Here is a 19,931-nt window from a genome sequence, read left to right on the forward strand (position 1 = left end):
TGTATAATTGATTGAAAAGAACGAGGAATACGATTACTCTGTATTAAATGATACAGCGCTAATACGACTGTCAAATAAAGAAACGGAAGGAAGCTCAATAATCGACTCGCTAAATTTGGGAAATTTAATACAGCGGAAATAACAATTTTATTGTGCCTCCCAGTATCGCTTTTGTATAATAATCACGTTATGTCGCTGTCGGCTGCACTCACCTCGTGGAAAATTGGAAAAGCGGCGCGAAATCCCAATTGACCGGCCGTACAAGTGTAATAAAAGGAGCGTAACGCACCATGCAGAATATATTTGCGTTATTATTAATGAAGTGCAATAGTTATTTATTCGCTTATTGAAGCGTATAAAACTTTTTTAATCATACTCAGCAGCAGTAAATATTCACAACAGCCAAATGCACAATGTTGCAAAAACAATTCATTAAGCACACGAGTCATTATTGTTAAATTACTAACGATTTAACGCGCGCGATCACAATATCCTGACGTACATTAACGATTAAACTTCAATTAGCAAAACATAACAAAGTACAGCGGAATTTCAGGCGCTCGTTAATCCCTTGTAACATCTCTTTTTTCAGCAGTGAGACCAAAGATAAAAAAACAATAAGTTTTGAGAGACGCGCTTACGTTTCGTTTAAACGCAGGTCGGTAGAAGTGAAAAAAGAAATTCCTGTGTTGTGTCCTGCTGCTGATGAATGCTCCTCGAAACGCGTGAACTAAGTAATCCGTCAACGAAGAGCTCTGGGTATTTTGAAACAGGCCATTCTGTTGAATAATGGACGGTTTCTCGCAATCCGAGTCTGCAGAATGTTACGAGAGTCAGGTCTCATCCGCCTCGTAAATAATCCAGAAGCATGAGGACGCGACACGAGGCACCAAGTGTGTAATGGAGAACGCCTATTTACTAATATACACAGCGCAAGTGTGTTTTGCATCACTCTTCCTAAAACTCGCCAGATTTCGACGCCCGCACACATTCTGATATCGGAAAGGAAAGTCAGCAGGGGATAAGATATTCGCACACGTAAGGAGAAAAAGGCATATCCCTTATCTGCTCGTAAATCACGCTCGATCCGAAAATTTCGTCGTCTGACGCGATAACAGATTTTTGATTCGGCAGCATGGCAGAATAATTCTTGCGTATTAAATGCGTGTCGCTGGAGGAAGTCAGGAACGAAATTAATTTAAGAATCTCTATAGAATTCTATTCGAAGTGTAATTTTATACAAATGTATTCATGATATTTTTTTATATAAAATTGAAATAAGAGTGTCGAGTGTTCGAAAGGCAGGTATTTTGCAGACTGGATAGATGAAATTTTCTTCTTTTTCTTCTTCTTTTCTCTTTCTATCTTTCATGAAAGAGAAATATCGCTTATACTCGTCTGGTTACGTGGCTGATGTTACGTTTCGCATGCAGAGCAAGAATCTCATTACGAAGAAGATACCAAACGAACGCCTACCAAACGAACGCCGAGGAGGTTCGATTGGATTTCGGTTCAAGGTTCAGAGAAAGAGCAGCGAAACGTCGAAGGAGAAGAATAAAGATAGAAGAAAGAAAATTCCAATGATCAGATTGGCGGCACGTAGAAAAATACAAATCTGGCTCTTTGGAATCGGCTTGAGGTTTATTCACGTGCCCGTATTTGCTGATTAAACGCTCTTAAATCTTATGAGGCCACTATCCTGTCAGACATAAAACAGTGCTCGAGCCAAGGAAATGGAAATCGTATAAAATATTTGATGCGATCCTGCGGCACAATGCTGATAACATGAAATGAGTTATGTCATTGCATTATTCCCTTTTGACGAGATGACATAATTTTGAAGTCAGTAAAGACGAGAAGGAAAAGGAAAAGAGAGAGAGGGGGGGGGGAGGGGATTTATATTTCATAATTATGTCATAAAATATGGAAATATGGATATACAATACGCGTTTAAGCGAACAAGATAAATAATTCTCTTTTCCTTGTACAAAGCACGCGTAATTTCGATTATCCGGATGAAATATATAACGGAAATCCAATCGCAGCAACACGACAGTTAATTTATTGACGCGATTGGGTATTTAGTGTGCGTGCCGTGCACGGAGTGACCATTAGCACACTGATCAGCCGGTGGTAATTAACATTCACGAGCAAACGCGGAAGGTGATCGAGCGCTATGTAAATACACAGATTTGAATTTACTTCCGTGCTGCGCGAAATCAAACCTGTTGACGCTAATAATGGCGCAGTTCCGAGGATATTTGACGCTCGAGCGATTGTAATTCGTTCCAACAGACCGTATTTCTACGGTGCAAACAGAGTCTCGTGTTCGCTGATGAGGCCTGTACTGCAACAAGAGTGCTCGAGGTATCCGGCGATTTAAGCCCCCCGTCGTCGCCGGGAGTATCGCGTCGACGACCTGTAAATAAGCGAGTATTAGGCACTCAATATCCAAGTTAATGCAGAACCTCCAGTTGTAAAAAGTTATCTTGATCGTCGGAAAGGATGCGCGAAACGAGACGTCGAGATGTTGCGTACACACGTTACAATGGCTATTTCATCCAACTTTTTTATGTTACACGTTACGCGTTTCTCGCGCGATAAGATTCCGCCTACGAGATGTTAAATGAATGCACTTAAGAGCGCTAAATTAAGTCTCTTGAATTAGATCTCTCTCTTTCTCTTTTTGTTTATCTAAAATGGAGGAATATTTAATTGGCGGTTTTGTATCTATGCACTGCAACTGCAAACAATCATGTAAATGGCAAATACACGAACATCCGACTGAAGCGACAAAACTCGCTGAGTAGACTTAACGATTGTTTCGCTGCGGCACGATGGCCGACAGGTCACTTGGATACTATGTCGGCGAAGACACGAGAGCTATTATACCGGCACGTAAAACCACGTCAGCCAAAGCGTCGAGGGTTCATTCTTTCGAGGCTTCTTCTCTCTTCTCCTTTACGACGTCCTTCATAGTAGCCTCGAGTTTCAGCCTCTTCCAACATTTTCGTCTTCATCTACATCTTCTCTAGTCTAGATTCTTCAAGTTTTCAAGTCACTGGGTCAGGCGGTCGCATTCAAGGAATTCCAATACGCCGCTCCTCGAGTCGCGCATATTCGAAGATAATTCCTCGCGACTTTCGCTTCGAGCGACGTTATACATATCATGTGCATGTGCATGTTGATACTCCGCGGAGTATCTCTGTCTCTTGTTTGTATTTAATCACAGTTCGTATGCAACTTTAGAAAGCACCCTGCGTCTGCATCTCGTCAGCGCCATTGAGAAGTCACATGGCGCGGCTAAACCGTTTCGAGAACTGTTGCGGTGTTTCCATCTGAAATGCAAAGCGTTTCGTAGCGAGAGGATATGTTGAAACATTCCCGTTAATGAATAAATTGTTAAAATTATTTACTTATTAAATATTTGTTCTTTTGAATGATTTTTTCAAAGTGCGCGGAAATAAAACGGTATTCCTCGAATCAATTTAATTAAATAATAAACAGGGAAAAAAATTCAGTAAATTTACACAAATAATAGATGTAAAGTTAAACTTGTAAGTATAAAAATCACGTAATTTTACAAAAATTCTGTAATTTCACAAAAAAATATGTAGATTTATTGTGTCAATGTATTTTATTTTATATGGAAAATTATGTACAAACAAGATATTTTAAACTTTTTATGTAATTATTCAAATTTTTGTAACATTTTATAATACAATATTTCGTGTAATATTGTATTCCATGTATCACTGTGAAATGAAATACGCGTGCTCGAAAGTTCTGTTTCGCCTAGCCTCACTATATGCAAGCACAGTAGTCATTCCATTGTTTACAATGTATGATAGAGAGACGATATTTGAATGTATAATAATACAATTGCAAAAAGTATTGTTACATTTCTATTATTTTCCATACACTGTAACCTACTTCTGCAATTTGTTTAATTAAAAATTAAGAAATTAATTTTACTTTTGTACTTTGTAAACTTACAAACGCGTAGAAATTTACAACTATTATAGTGGGTTTCAAAATTATTCACTATAATAAACGTAATTTTACACAATTATTTTTTATAGCAAGGAAATTGCAAGGAAATGTTTTTGCAGTAAAAAAGACATTTTCAGTTTTAATTTTTGAAATACTTTTTTAAATTAATGAGACGATGAAAGCAATTGCTTTATTTTGAATTTGAATTTTTTAATTGATTTATCAAGACTTTATTTAGCAAAATTTTATTATAATTAATATCGTTATTTTTTAAATAAAAAAAAACAATGTTTCTTTAAATAAGGTTTGATAATTAGAAGAATTTTCGAAAAATAATACATATCAAATTTACTAAATGCAATCTATTCGTACAGAAATGTTTAGGAAATATATGAGAAAATTATTTGCAGCTATATGACAAAAGAATATTATAAGAGAACACAATCGACGGTTTAATTAAAATGTTAAACTAAGAACTATTTTGTTGAACATTTTGTAAAAATACTTCTCTTGCATTCTTCTTGCAACCTCGTTGGAAACATTGTAGACTTTATGCGATGTTTCTATTACATAATATACGATGTTAATTATGATAACAGAGAACGGATTAAGCTTCAGTACAGCTAATTTTCGACGATAGAACGCGTAGGGAAGAAAATCCGTTATAAGATGCTCCAGCACGAATATCTTGTAACTCCGACATCTCCCTCACGCTCGTTGGCCATGAATAAATACGAACTTCGCAGATGGTCGTGGTTATCAGCATCCGTTGTGTCGCTCCCGGAAGAGTATTGTTGCGGCAACAATACCATTTCAATATTTCGCGTTCGAATGTCGCCTCGCGCATTATGGTATATGCACAATCGACAAATACAAAATACTGCCAACGCGATTCCTGCGTGTATTCACTTATGAAGATATGATATGAATTATTAGTACGGAAGATTGTTTTAATTTTTTTTCTTGAAGATTTTGGAGAACTATTATTTTTTTCTGTGTCCTCGAGAAGAGATTTGAGGGAAGATTAAAAATTTATTTAACGTATATTAACCAATTAAATTTTTTAATGTGCAGTGTTGTTTAACCCTAGATTGTACTATTATTTTTGGTTACTTTTTCCGCTACATCAGGATATGTGGAACCTTGTAATTTTGTCATACTGTATCTCTGATTTTTAGTTAAAAATATGTGAAATCGATATCTGACATTAAGTTAAAGACGATACACAAGACCTGAATAAAAAATATTTTACTTTGAAGTAATTACAAGTGTTTAAAGAAATTGTGTTGTAAAAATTCGTAAAAAATTTGTATCTTGAAAAAAATTCAATCTTTAAATTTAAACTTGAAACAAAAGAACCGATGGAATTTTTTAGTTTCAACTAATAAAAAAAGTATGCTATAAATCAAGAACTTTAATTATTTGAAGGATCAAAAATTGACATATTGAAGAAATCAACAAATCATGATTTTATAGTTAATAAACAAAATTTTATTATTTAAATAATATAAAATGGTAGATAAGGGGTTGTAAAAAAGAGATATTATTATTATATATGTAATTAAGGAACACGAATCTCGAAGAGAGTTTTAAAAATTTTACAGTTTTTGCGTGCGTTAGTATGCAAAGGATGAGAAAGCAATACTACAATGAACGTAATAATCCTTATACACTATGTTAAAATAATTTTTTTTCTTTCTACAATTTTAGGCACTTATTTTTATTCTATCTGAAACTCAGAAATTTTTTACTATCTGAAACCCAGTATATTTAATAAAAAATAAAGAGATATTCAGAATATCGAAAATTTAGAGTAAGGTTGCCAATATCGCGCCGGCTCCTAAATTGCACCACCTCGCGTATAAATTCAACCACAGTACTTGTACACCCTTTGTGAAATTATTTGGAAACTACATAACATTACCATCATCCTTCATTAAACTCAACATGTTAAGAACAATTTTGTTATTAATATTTATAAAATTGTAACTTTGCTGTTATTTTTCGACACATTTCGTAACTTGATTACAAAAAAAGTAAAATAAATAATCTAAATTTTGATAATTTAAAATGATCACAATATTATTAAAATTAGATTGACAAAGTTAAAATAATTATGTGTTTTTATTTGTAAATTAAATAAATAAAGTTTTACAAAATGCTTTAGTTTCCTAAACGCACTATCGCTTTGATAATGGTTATATATGTATATAAAATTAAATATAATAATTATACAGAGCATATATTATTGTCGTAACAATATTGCCGTAATGTAGCAATGTTATTGCAATATTATTGAAAAGTTATCGAAATGATGACATTGACAGAAATTATATTTAGTTTACGGTATTAATTTTTAATATTAATAAAATTATAATTATCTAACGCATCTTCTTTTTGCTCGAAAAGGAAGAATCAAGCAGAAAAAGTGTCGTTTTACCCCAGGAAGAGTAATTTTAACCTGGTGCGATTAGGAGACCGGTTGCCTAAATCGCACTATTTGAAGGATTCTTAAAAATCGTTATTTAAAAATTTATGACAATACATAAAATTGTAAAAAAGAAATAAATATGAAAGGAGAAGTGTTGTATTATGACGTAAAAAAATTAAAAATATTCCTTATAATTTTTTAGTTATAAGCTTTTATGTCAAAAGTGGTGCGATTTCGGCAACCTTGCCTTATGAGTTAGCTAAAAAGAGGGTATCCCTTTTGAATTTTTCGTGCACTTTCATAAAAATGCCTCTGCAGGATTATCCTTACTTAGAAATTATAATTAAATTTTTTTTTAAATCTCAATCCAAATCTTCAAATCACAGATATTATAAACAGTTAAAGCAATGTCGCATAGAGTCGTACACAAGTATAGCACGCTAAAGTTAAAATTGTGTTAAGAATGATCATTTTTATTAAGGGAACCCATTTACTCCGCTTCTTGAATATCTGAGCATCAGGCTCATTTGTATGTGTCACGAACCTCCGAAAAAAAACTTGCTGCGAATATAAAAATCACGTTACACGACAATGCAATATACACGTGGCGGAGCCGCTGACAGAAGCTACACGGATTGCGAGTTGCTTGATTGCGAGTTGCTTCCAACGATTCATCCGTCCGTATGTCCCGTTTCCCCCGCGGCTCTCTCGCCTCGTTGTTCGTCACTTATAGCAAATGGAAGTCAAGCAGGTCCATTTCTCCTCTATGCTTTCAGGCATTTTCATCGCTTTGTCGAAACGCGCGACAGTGTCGTTTTCATCCTACACTATCGTTGAGCTCCTGGGGATCTGTCCGACATTGCGCAATGTTGCATCCGGGGCTCTGACAGTTCGTTCCGAAGTTTCGGCTAATTAATGGTTGCAAAGAAAGGGGATAGGAAGCACGATGGGAAAAGAGAAAAGGAGGTGTGACGGAAACGGGGGTGCGAAGCGCGCTAGGGGAAATAGTACTCCCCTCGGAAGGCAGCCTCCCCTAAAACGGGCTAAGCGAGGATTTGATAGAGGATACGGAGTGTACACTCCACTGGGAGAAGAGACCGTGTGAAATCACGACGTCTATTGCTCTGGATGCTGGATCGAACGAATTATTTGCAGCCACGACGTATCGTACGTTCCGTTAAATTTCCTGGCGCGTAACGTTCCATAAAATTGGAATAGTCGAAATACAATATTTCGCATTCCAAGCCAGGAGTGGATCGGACATGCTCCGTCATTATTCAACATCCGATTATATATCGGGCTTTCGGTACAAAACTCGTTTATACATGTACACAACAAAGTACATAACAATGACTGTGTGTAGGTGACTTACATGGAAAATGGCAAGCTCCCGCTGTTACTGCACACTGACGCATACATGTAAGTGAATTGATATTAACTATATGATAAGCAAAATAATTTCTACGCAGCATAAAAAAAAAGAGTCGTTCGAGAAAAGATTGGACACTTTAATCGGTTGTGGCCGCTCGATAGAAGACCACACGTATTTTTAAAGTAGGAGAGCAACACGTGTTTACGCGAAATATTGCTTGCCGCGTAAATGGTTTCTCGACGTTCTACGTACTGAAAACCCAGACCATTCCTATTCGTTACTTTCGCGGCGTTTCGCAGTCCGTCCGGCGGTGCTTTTGAAAGGAACTGTTTGCAATCACTCGAAATCCCGCAAACAGAAACGCGCGCGCGCGCGCGCGCGTCTGCGTTCATTTTTCAGTTGCTCTCAGACGAAAATCGTTTTTGCATTCTTTTATGTTGGTGATTGTTATAATACCATGCGTCTATACTTAGCGGGCAAATACTCAATTTTTTAAATTAATTGGTTTAAGCTACTTTGCTCATTCAATGCTTCGCACTTTTATAAAAATATTGACTTTATTAATATACACTGTTAAAAAATGTCGTGAAATTTAATGTATTTTTAAGTTACACATTAAATTTTTAATGTACATTAAATTTAATGTATCAATAAGTGAAAATTTTGTGCATGAAATTAATGCACTTTTGACCACATTAAATTTGCATTAAATCTATTTTAATGTATTTGTTTCCGTTACATTCATTAAATTCTGTTGCCGATTTTTAACATAGCGTATAGAAAGATAATATATTAAATAATTGAAGAGAGAGATAAATGAAAAAAGCGCTTATATAAATCGAATGCATAGGACTGCATACTTACTGCATTAGCCCAAGCAACACAGTTAGTTTAAGAATACGTTTAATAAACGTTGAAAATCAATTTTATACGTATAAACTGAAAAATAAACGTTTAAAATTTGAGACGTTTTTTGTACCAATTTAATAAACGTTATAAAAACGTTTTATAAGACAATTTTTAAACGTGTTCTTTCAAATGTAATTATATAATTATAATAATTGAGACGTAAAAAGTATAATATAAATAAGATATTTCATTATATTTAAAAGTTAATAATCTTCAGAGAGTTTACATATAAATTTTTTGTGATTTATAATATTGTCATCAAAATATCTCTTTATTTAAAAATGGCACACAAGAATTGTCAGCGTCTCAGCGTGTCACATCGCATTAAAATTCGATTTAATTATAATTTATGAAATCCTGTAATTTCGGATTGAAATGGATTTAACAAGTGAGTGCTGGCGCCACCGCTAGGTGGCCACGTCGCGGGGGATCTTCTCGTGAGTAGAGTGCGGCCACAGGCGTTATATCTACAACAACGTTTACTTTACAACGTTTATTTAAGTTTTTTTTACTAGTGTAAAATACCGTTTTTATACGAGACATTTCGACCGGTTAATAAACGTATTTTTATACATCACAAAAACGTTTCGGCTAAACGTTTATTAAACATTTATTAAACGTAACTGTGTTGCTTGGGAGTTGATAGCTGCGTATAGTCGTGTTTCTATCAAGAAATTTGCAATCAGCTAAAATCACGTGACACGATTCAATAATTGAATCTTAAATCAGTTTAATAAATTGTGGCATTTTTAATTGTGATAAGCATTAAATATTAATCTTAAATATTGGTGTAATGCACAACTATTGTAAATTTTCCTACTAAGATTTTGTTTAACTTTCTCTTTACTTACGTTTACTAACTCAATGTACCTTACTCCAGACCTTTTTAGCGAGTGTTAAAAGCAATCGCAATCCATTTTTTTCCACCTACGCGTCTTATATTATTTTTTAAACTACCTATTTTGAAAACTTTTTATACTTGTGTACAAATTTGATTTAAAAAAAAACTTTATTTTGATTAATTTTATATAACGCGTATATTTTAATCAATATTTAAAATCTCAAACTAAGTTGCACAAATAATCATTTATATAGCCTCTCAGCTGAACAGTCTTAGCCATTCTTTAAGAAGAAGTGATTATTTGAACCATCTGTATCTCGAATTACGAATATATCCATTTTGATCTGATACGCTTTTGAGACAAGGTATGTACCACACAACCGCAAATATAAAAATGCGTATCTAACATTTTTCTTTTCTTTCTCATTCTCACGTAGCCCGATCGAATTTCCGCAATGTGAGAAGAACAAAAAGATTAATGATTTCTGATAAAATTTTTATCTTGAATTTTGATATTGTTTGCCGATAGAATGCTACATTCGCGAAAAATTGAATATCTAAGGCGGATGTTGAGTCTATCTCAACCGAGCTCTCGAACGTTGACGTAGCTTCCGGTTGCCTCCGCTTCCGAACGTTATTTTGCCGTGACCTAGGCAGCAAATAAGAAAAAAATTGCCTTATCGGGAAAACTAGTTTCCGTCGGAAAAGAATATAATTGTGCGCTTTGCTCTCGTTCTTCTTTTCGTAACAACGTTTAGCGAATGCGATCTATTTCTCGCAATTTATGCACGAACTGTATTTAATTCGAAATTGATAATTTAATCATCTCGCGCGTGTGGTTTCGAGATTAGGTCTATACAGACTAGTTCTCGGTAGCAGTTTTATTTTGTTAAAACTTAAAATTACATATATATAGTATTAAACGCATTGATACTAAATAACGCGCTTTCTCAATTAAAATATTCAGACGTAAACAATTTTTTAACTGCAATAGAAAAAATAGTTTTTAAGAAATTGGGTTGGCGGAAAGAGGTCTACAAACAAACAATAAAAATTCTTTAATTAATTTCAGGCGAATTTAACATTTGATATGAAACGTGGCTGCTGCGATGTCTAAAAACTTCTAGAAAGTGCAATGTTTAATTAAATTTAAATTAAACAGTTAATTTAATAGTAATTTAATAGAAAAAAGTAATTTTTAATTTCCAACAAGAGATTAGAGATTATTTGCTATAAATAACGCATTATAATTCCCTGTCTACTTTTTTAGAATATTTTCTATTTTTTTTATCTGCACTCCTGTGTTTTCAATACTTATCTTTTTGATGCTTTTTAAAACTACATTGAAGCAATTATCCATTAACATTAAACCATTACAACAATTAATTGCGTCTTTTAGTGCAATAAACATTTAATATCGTTAGTTGTAATTGGTTGAGATGTAAACAAGAATGCAGCGCTTCGTGGTTCTAGAACTCTCGGACACTAGATAGCACTTTGAGGTTGATCACCTCTGTAATAAAAAAGTTATTAACATATACAAAATGTTTTATTCTGATTTTGAACATATTTGGACATTGTATTGTATAAAAGATGCATTGTTATTAATTAAGCAGATATGAAAGAAAACCTATAAAGCACAATAGAAACATTAAATATGGAAAATCCAATTAATAAATTGTTTTAAATAATTGTATTACATAAAATTTATCAAACACACATTGATCAAGAAACTGTATATTTCATTTAATAAAAAATTTGCTTCCTTTGGCTTTACATTAGCATGACGTATATATTTATCATATAAATTGTATTTATTTTTATATGAATATAATGAAAGATATTTTGATAATGTTTTTGCTCTACACGTAATGTAGATGCGTAAGATAGTGAATTGTACAACACAGCAATTATATACAATTATTTTACTATACGTTTTGAAGCAGAAAGTCATGGTTACTTTAATGACTATGCAAATTGTTAGTAGTTTTAAAATTAAACTCTTCAGAACACTAGATAGTGAGAGAACTTTATGCTGTTTTAAGCATTTACTGTGAAAACTATAAAATATGTGTAAAAGAGAATATCTTGTAAACAATAATACAAAAGCGTATTAACAGAGCAATTAATATTTATTTATCTGTTAGTACAATTATTATTCTCTTATCATACCTTTAAAAAATATGTTTAAATTATTATCAAAGTTCCAAGGATCCAAAGGCAAAAGGAAAGGAAATATATGGCGACTATTTCGAGCCACGGATTTTGAATCGTTGATGTATCCTTGCTTCACTGTTGGCCGTATTCTGGGGTTGTTTCCATATAAGGTCAATGATTTAAACATCAAAATTTGCAAGTCATGCTATGTTTTAGCGAGTATTATTACCTTCTTCTATTGTGTTTGCATACTATACGCTGCTTATTTATATACGTTTTCGGAAGATATTTGGTTCACAAGCATGCCTATACCCAGAAGAATAAAAAATAATTGCCTCGTCATTTGTGCCGGTTTCACAGCAGTTGCCACATTCATTTTAAGTAAACCACGAATGCGTTTAATTCAAACTATACTGGAACTTTCTTCAAGATTGCCCTCGGAGTTATATCAAAATCTATCTAAACTAATTCATACCAAGGACATTTTCAATTTAGTTCGTACATGCGTGTATGCGTCAATAATTATACACCATGTACCAATAGACATTTTATCAATAATATTCTTATTCTACAGTCTATTGATGTTAAATCACATGGATACATTATACATAAATTGTGTTTTCGTATTAAAAGCTTGTTTTAAGCAAATCAACAATAATTTGATGAATCTAACAGAACCAGTAACGAATGCTGAGCCACATATTCTTAGAGAAACCTATTATAATGAGAGAAATCTATTAGTGGAACTCAAGGCTTTGAAGAAGCAACATTTGGCAATCAGCAAGACAGTGCAAATGCTAAATACGATTTTCAGTTTACAACTCCTTATGACCATAATTAGGATTTTTTCCGAAAACATTTTCGTGTTGTACTTCATTGTAATGCGTTGGAAAATTGGCATGGTAGTAGAAAATGTAAACGACCAGGTTTATGATATTTTTATGATAAGCACTATAATATGTTTTGCTTTGGATACGGGATTAGTAATATGGGTTTGCGAAACCGGCAAGAATCAAGCTGCAGATATCAAAACTACTGTTCATAGCGTGCTAAACAGCACCAGCGATGAGCAAATAAAACACGAAGTAAATTAAATTATTATAACATACATTTTGTACATTTTTTAATGTCAAATGTATGTCCATGCAATTTTTAATACATTGTTTTATCAGATTAATTACTACTTTCTCAATTCCAAATTGATAAATTTTTTCATCTGTTACAGCTGCAATTATTTTCTTTGCAAATAGTGCATCATAAGAATGTGTTCTTTACAAAATGGTTTAATATGGACATAACGCTTCTCACTGCTGTAAGTGATCAAACGTTTGTTTTTAGTTCATAAATGTAAATGCATTTAACTTTATTTTCTGATCTTGTTTTTAAGATGATAGGCGGCATTGTCACGCACTTAGTAATTTTGATACAATTTCTGTTTATATCTTGTAATGGGTATTCTACAATTAATTCAGATGCAAGCTAATCAATGAGATAATTAATCAAATAAAATAAAAATATAATAAATCTGAAAGAAGAAGTTATAAATCCAATAGCAATAAATAAATAGTTTAAATCATAGGATCGAAACGTCTACAATGTTAACCCTTATTGAATAATAAAATTGTATTGTAATTTACACACAAACGTCTGGTGTCTTTATTGGCATTACCTTTGTACGTTTAACTACGCAAATTATACAACTCATATATATTACCAAGATATATTTTTGAAGAAATTATTAGATAACTTATACTGATACAAAATTGCTCATTTTGTTTAAAATAAAAATTACCTCTTTGCTCCTGACTTTTGTACTGGATAATAACGATAATAGTGTAATGCGGTATAGTTACAGTACAATTTTGAAAAGGGAAAGATAAGTTGTGAATAGAAGAGTGATTGACATTTTAAAGGTTATACGATCTGGTAAGTATCGGACTAAAAAAGTAAAGATGTCAAAGGCGAAAGAAATGGGAGTTTCAAGAGAAATAACCCACAAGTCAGACCACTAGATATTTAGATCGTCAAAGTGGACTTTACAGCAAGATTCCTAGCGAACCGATAGACGAGTGGCTGTGTCAGGAACCGTCCTGAAAATTCAGTATCCGTGACTGATATATACGACGTTGTACTAAATGGAGAACCGGTAAGACGATCGCTACGGGAATCACTCCACGACAAGTACATACATTATTGCGAGCGATCTCAGTTGTCGTGATTGGAAAGGATCTATGAGGATTGCTCCATCTTGCGGAGTTATCCTCATAGATCCTTTTAACAAATTTTCTGTGTCAACTCATGTATTTTTTCTTTTACTTTTTCGCTACGTCTCTCTTTTTCTCTCTCGTTCTTTTCGTCTACGCATACCACAGATTGGAAGTTGCATTGTATTTATTTATTATAACCTGTTCAAGTATTCCGTACAACCAACCCGAATCCGAACGTAACATTCGAATTGTATAAATCGACAGATATAAATATAGAAATATTTTAAAATTAATTGAATTATACTTTCTGTTTTATTCCCCATTTTCATAGTTAATGGTTAATAATTACTGAGTCCCTCACTCTGGTTACATTTTATAAGAGCGTAATATATATTATACATGTATATAACTGTATATTTACTTATACATGTGAATTTAATGATAAGTTACAAAGTATCTTGATAACGTTTATTTTCTTTGTACATAACATAGATGAGCTAGATAGTAAATTATACAGAACAGCAATTACACACAATTATTTTAATATACGTTTTGAAACTGAAAGCCATGCATTATGACTAACATATACCTGAAGCAAATCAATAACAATTTAATGAATTTAGTAGAACTAGTAACGAATGATGAGACTTATATCCTTGGAAGCACCTATTATAATGAGAGAAATCTATTGGTGCTCATAAAACTCAACGTTCTAAAGAACATTTGGTGATTAGTGACACAGTGCAAGTGCTAAATAAGATTTTTAGTTTGTCACTTCTTGTTACCATAAGTAGGACTTTTCTCGCAATCACTTTCGCATTGTACGTTTACGTAATGCGTTGGAAATTTGGGATGCTTTACGCAGAAAATAAGATTTTCTTATGAAAGAAAACTTTATAAATAACGTAACAGAAACATTTAAAACAAAAAATCCAATTAATAAATTGTTTTAAACAATTGTATTACACAAAATTCATCAAATACGAATTTGAGCAAGAAACCGTTTATTTTATTTGAAACAAAAATTTGCTTTCTTTGGCTTTACATTAGCATGACGTATATATTTATCATATAAATTGTATTTATTTATATATAAATATAACGGAAGAGACGAGTATCTTGATAACATTTTCGCTTTGCACCTATTGTAGATGCGTAAGATAGTGAAGTGTACAACACACTAATTACATACAATTACTATACAGTTTCAAAACAGAAAGCCAATTGTTAGTAAAAAAAATTGTTAGTAGTTTTAAAATTAAACTCTTCCGGACTAGATAGTGCGAGAAGTTTATGCTGTTTTAAGCATTCACTGTGAAAACTATAAAATATGTGTAAAAGAGAATATCTTGTAAATAATAATACTAAAGCGTATTGACAGAGCAATTAATATTTATTCATCTATTAGTACAATTATTATTCTCTTATCATATCTCAGAAAATATGTTTAAATTATTATCAAAGTTCAAAGGATCTAAAGGCAAAAGGAAAGGAAATATATGGCAATTATTTCGAGCAACGGATTTTGAATCGTTGATGTATCCATGCTTCACCATTTGTCGTATTCTGGGGATGTTTCCATATAAGATCAATGCCTTAAACATCAAAATTTGCAAGCCATGCTATGTTTTAGCGAGCATTATTACCTTCTTCTTTTGTGTTTTTACACTATACGGTATCTATTTATACAATTTTTCGGAAGATATTGCGTACACAATTTTACCTATACCTAGGAAAATAAAAGATAATTGCCTCGTCATTTCCGTCGGTCTCACAGGAGTTGCCACGTTCATCTTAAGTAAACCACGAATGCGTTTAATTCAAACTATGCTGGAACTTTCTTCAAGATTGCCCTCGGAGTCATATCAAAATCTATCTAGACTAATTCATACCAAGGACATTTTTATTCTAGTTCGTGTATTAGTGGAAATGTCAATAATTTTATATTATGTACCAATAGACATTTTAGCAACGATATTCGCATTCTACAGCATACTGATGGTGATTTACATGGATATGTTATACATGAATTGTGTTTTTGTATTAAAAGCTTGCTTCAAACAAATCAACGATAATTTGATGAATCTAGTAAAACCAATAACGAATGAACCACATAATTTTAGAGGAACCTATTATAATGAAAAAAATCCGTTGGTGAAACTCAAGGCTTTGAAGAAGCAATATTTGGCGATCAGCAAGACAGTGCAAATGCTAAATACGATTTTCAGTTTGCAACTTCTTATGACCATAATTAGGAATTTTTCCGAAAACACTTTTTTGTTGTACTTCATTATAATGCGTTGGAAAATTGGCAAGACAGTAGAAAACGTAAAAGATCAGTTTTACGATATTTTTATGATAATCTCTATAATACGTTCTGCTTTAGAAACGAGTTTATTAGTATGGGTTTGTGAAACCGGCAAGAATCAAGCTGCAGATATAAAAACTACCGTTCACAGCGTGCTAAACAGCACCAGCGATAAGCAAATAAAACACGAAGTAAATTAAATAATTGTAACGTACAGTTTGTACATTTTTTTATGCATTTATATATTTTTATGTTATAAATATATATATATATATATATATATATATATATATATATATATATATATATATATATATATTTCTATGTCCTATGCATGTCAATGCAATTTTTAATACATTGTTTTATTAGATTAATTACTACTTTCTCACATCTAAATTGATAAATTTTTTCATCTGTTACAGCTGCAATTATTTTCTTTGCAAATAGTGCATCATAAAAATGTGTTCTCTACAAAATGGTTTGATATGAACTTAACACTTCTCACTGCTGTAAGTAATCGAACATTTGCTTTTAGTTTATAAATGTAAGTGCATTTAACTATATTTTCTGATCTTGTTTTTAAGATGATAGGCGGCATTGCCACGCACTTAGTAATTTTGATACAATTTCTGTTTATATCTTGTAATGGGTATTCTACAATTAATTCAGATGCAAGCTAATCAATGAGATAATTAATCAAATAAAATAAAAATATAATAAATCTGAAAAAAGAAGTTATAAACCTAATAGCAACAAATAGATAGTTCAAGTCATAGAACCGAAACGTTTACAATGTTAACTTTTATTGAATAATAAAATGATATTGTATTTTACACACGAACATCTGTTGTCTTTATTGGCATTACCTTTGTACGTTTGAGTACGCAAAATATACAACTCATATATTTTATCAAGATATATTGTTAAAAAAATTATTACATAACTTATACTGATACAAAATTGCTCATTTTGTTTAAAGTAAAAATTTACCTCTTTGTTTCTGATTTTTGTACTGAAAAATAACGATAATAGTGTAATGCGGTATGGTTACAGTACAATTTTGAAAAGGGAAAGATGAGTCGTGAGTAGAAGAGTGATTGACATTTTAGACGTTATACGATCTAGTAAGTATCCGACTAAAAAAGTAAAGATGTCAAAGGCAAAAGAAATAGGAGTTTCGAGAGAAATAACCCACAAGTCAGACCACAAGGTATTTAGATCGTCAAGATGGACTTTACAGCAAGATTCTCAGCGAACCGATGGACGTTTCTCCCATGGACAAGTGACAGGTACCGTCCTGAAAATTCAGTATTCGTGACCCATATATATCGAGTTTGTGCTAAATGGAGAACCGGTAAGTCGGTCGCTACGAGAATCACTTCACGACGAGTACATTATTGCGAGCGGTCTCAGTAGTCGTGATTGGAGCGGATCTATAAGGATTGCTCTGTATTGCAACGAATCTTCTGTGTCAACTCACGTATTCTTTCTCTTACTTTTTCGCTACGTCTTTCTCTTTCTCTTTTTCTTCCTCTACGCATACCACAGATTGGAAGTTGTATTTATTTATTGTATCCTGTTGGAGTATTCCGTACAACCGACCCGAATCCGAACGTAGCATTCGAATTGTATGAATCGACAGATGCAAATATAGCGATATTTCAAAATCAATTGGATTATACTTTCTGTTTTATTTTCCATTGCGTTCACGGTCAATAATTACTGAGTCCTTCACTCCGGTTACATTTTATAATAGCGTAATGTATATTATATATAACTTCATTTTACTTATACATGTGAATTTAATGGTAGGTTCCGAAGTATCTTGATAACGTTTATTCTCTTATTTGTACATAATACAGATGCGCAAGATAGTGAATTATACAAAACAGCAATTACACACAATTATTTTAATATACGTTTTAAAACTGAAAGCCATGCTTTATGAATAACATATACCTGAAGCTTGTTTTGCTATTCAATGAAAAAATTCTTAGCAGTTTTTAAATTAAGCCCTCGATGAGTAGATAGTTCAGGAAGTTTAAGCTATTTCAAGCATTTACTCTAAAAACCACAAATCATATATGGAAAAGAATATTTTGTAAACAGTAACACTACAGTATATTGATAAAATTATTAATATTTATTTATCTATAAGCACAATTATTGTTGTTTTAGTGTACTTCAGAAAACGTGTTCAGTTCATCACCAAAGTTGGATCAAAGGATCCAAGGGTACAAGGAAAAGAAATATATGGCAGCTTTTTCGAGCCACAGATTTTGAATCGTTGATGTATCCTTGCTTCATCGTTTGTCGTATTCTGGGGATGTTTCCATATAGGATCAATGCTTTAAACATCAAAATTTGCAAGCCATGCTATATTTTATCAACCATCATTATCAGCGTTTTTTGCTTTTTCACACTAATCGCTATGTACGTACTCAATTTTTCTAAAGAAATTGTGTACACAAACTTACCCGTAACCAAAAAATTTCAAGATAACTTCCAGCTTATTTCCGGAGGTTTCGCTGTAGTTGTCACATTTATTTTAAGTAAACCACGAATGCGTTTAATTCAAACCATAATGGAAATCTCTTCAAGCCTGTCCTCGGAATCATATCAAAATCTATCTAGACTTATCCATTCCAAGGATATTTTTGGGCTGGTCTATATATTCGTGGTAGCGTCGATAATTTTCTACAACTTATCAGACGACATTTTAACAAAGACATTTGTGCTATATAACATCCTGTTTTTGTTCCAAATAGATATGATATTCATAAATTGTGTTTTCGTATTAAAAGCTTGTTTCAAGCAACTCAATGACAATCTAATAAATTTAGTAAAACTAGTAACGAATGATGACACTTATATCCTTGGGAGCACCTATTATAATGAAAGAAATCCATTGGTGCTCATGAAACTCAAGGTTCTAAAGAAGCAACATTTGATGATCAGCGACACAGTGCAAGTGCTAAATAAGATTTTTAGTTTGCCACTTCTTGTTACCATAAGTAGGACTTTTCTCGCAATCACTTTCGCATTGTACTTCTACGTAATGCGTTGGAAAATTGGGATGCTTTACGCAGAAAATAATGTAAACGGCCAAATTTATGATATGGTTTGGATATTTATTATGACATTTTTTGCTTTAAAAATGGGATTGTTAGTATGGGCTTGCGAAACCGCCAAGAATCAAGCAATTGATATCAACACTGCCGTCCACAGCGTGCTAAACAGCATCAGCGATAAGGAATTAAAACGCGAGGTAAATTAAAAAACTATAACTTGTAGTTAGTTATTTGCGTATTTTATTATACTAGATATTTTTCTAACTTCCTATGTCAATGTAATTTTTAATATATTGTTTTATCAGATTTATTACTATTTTCTAAATTCTACATTGATAAATTTTGTTATCTGTTACAGCTGCAACTATTTGCTCTGCAATTAGTCCATCATAGAAATGTGTTTTCTGCAAAATGGACTAATATAGACCTAACACTCTTCACTGCTGTAAGTGATCAAGCATTTGCTTTTAGTTCATGAATGTATATACATTTAACTTTATTTTCTGCTCTTGTTTTGTAAGATGGTGGGCGGAATTACCAAGCACTTAGTAATTTTGATACAATTCCTGTTCATATCTTGCGAAGTGCAACCTACAATTAACTCTGATGTAAACTAATTAGTGAGATATCTGATCAAATAAA

The 19,931-nt window shown here is 32.6% G+C and overlaps 1 protein-coding gene and 1 long non-coding RNA gene across 2 annotated transcripts; both read left to right on the forward strand.

Annotated features, from left to right (window-relative positions):
- Nucleotides 1-16,590: 16,590 nt before the first annotated feature.
- Nucleotides 16,591-17,051, forward strand: LOC120357914. Its single transcript, XR_005574919.1, has 2 exons — nt 16,591-16,727; nt 16,803-17,051. It is a non-coding gene; the product is annotated as an uncharacterized LOC120357914 (long non-coding RNA).
- A 1,082-nt stretch (nt 17,052-18,133) lies between these two features.
- LOC105207548 (putative gustatory receptor 28b) lies at nt 18,134-19,931 on the forward strand. Its single transcript, XM_039449774.1, has 3 exons — nt 18,134-19,486; nt 19,648-19,734; nt 19,811-19,931. The coding sequence occupies exons 1-3, from the start codon at nt 18,509-18,511 to the stop codon at nt 19,904-19,906; spliced, it is 1,161 nt and encodes a 386-aa protein (XP_039305708.1). The 5' UTR covers nt 18,134-18,508; the 3' UTR covers nt 19,907-19,931.

Source organism: Solenopsis invicta, chromosome 5 (assembly GCF_016802725.1).
Source record: "Solenopsis invicta isolate M01_SB chromosome 5, UNIL_Sinv_3.0, whole genome shotgun sequence".
In the NCBI taxonomy this organism is placed as follows: domain Eukaryota; kingdom Metazoa; phylum Arthropoda; class Insecta; order Hymenoptera; family Formicidae; genus Solenopsis; species Solenopsis invicta.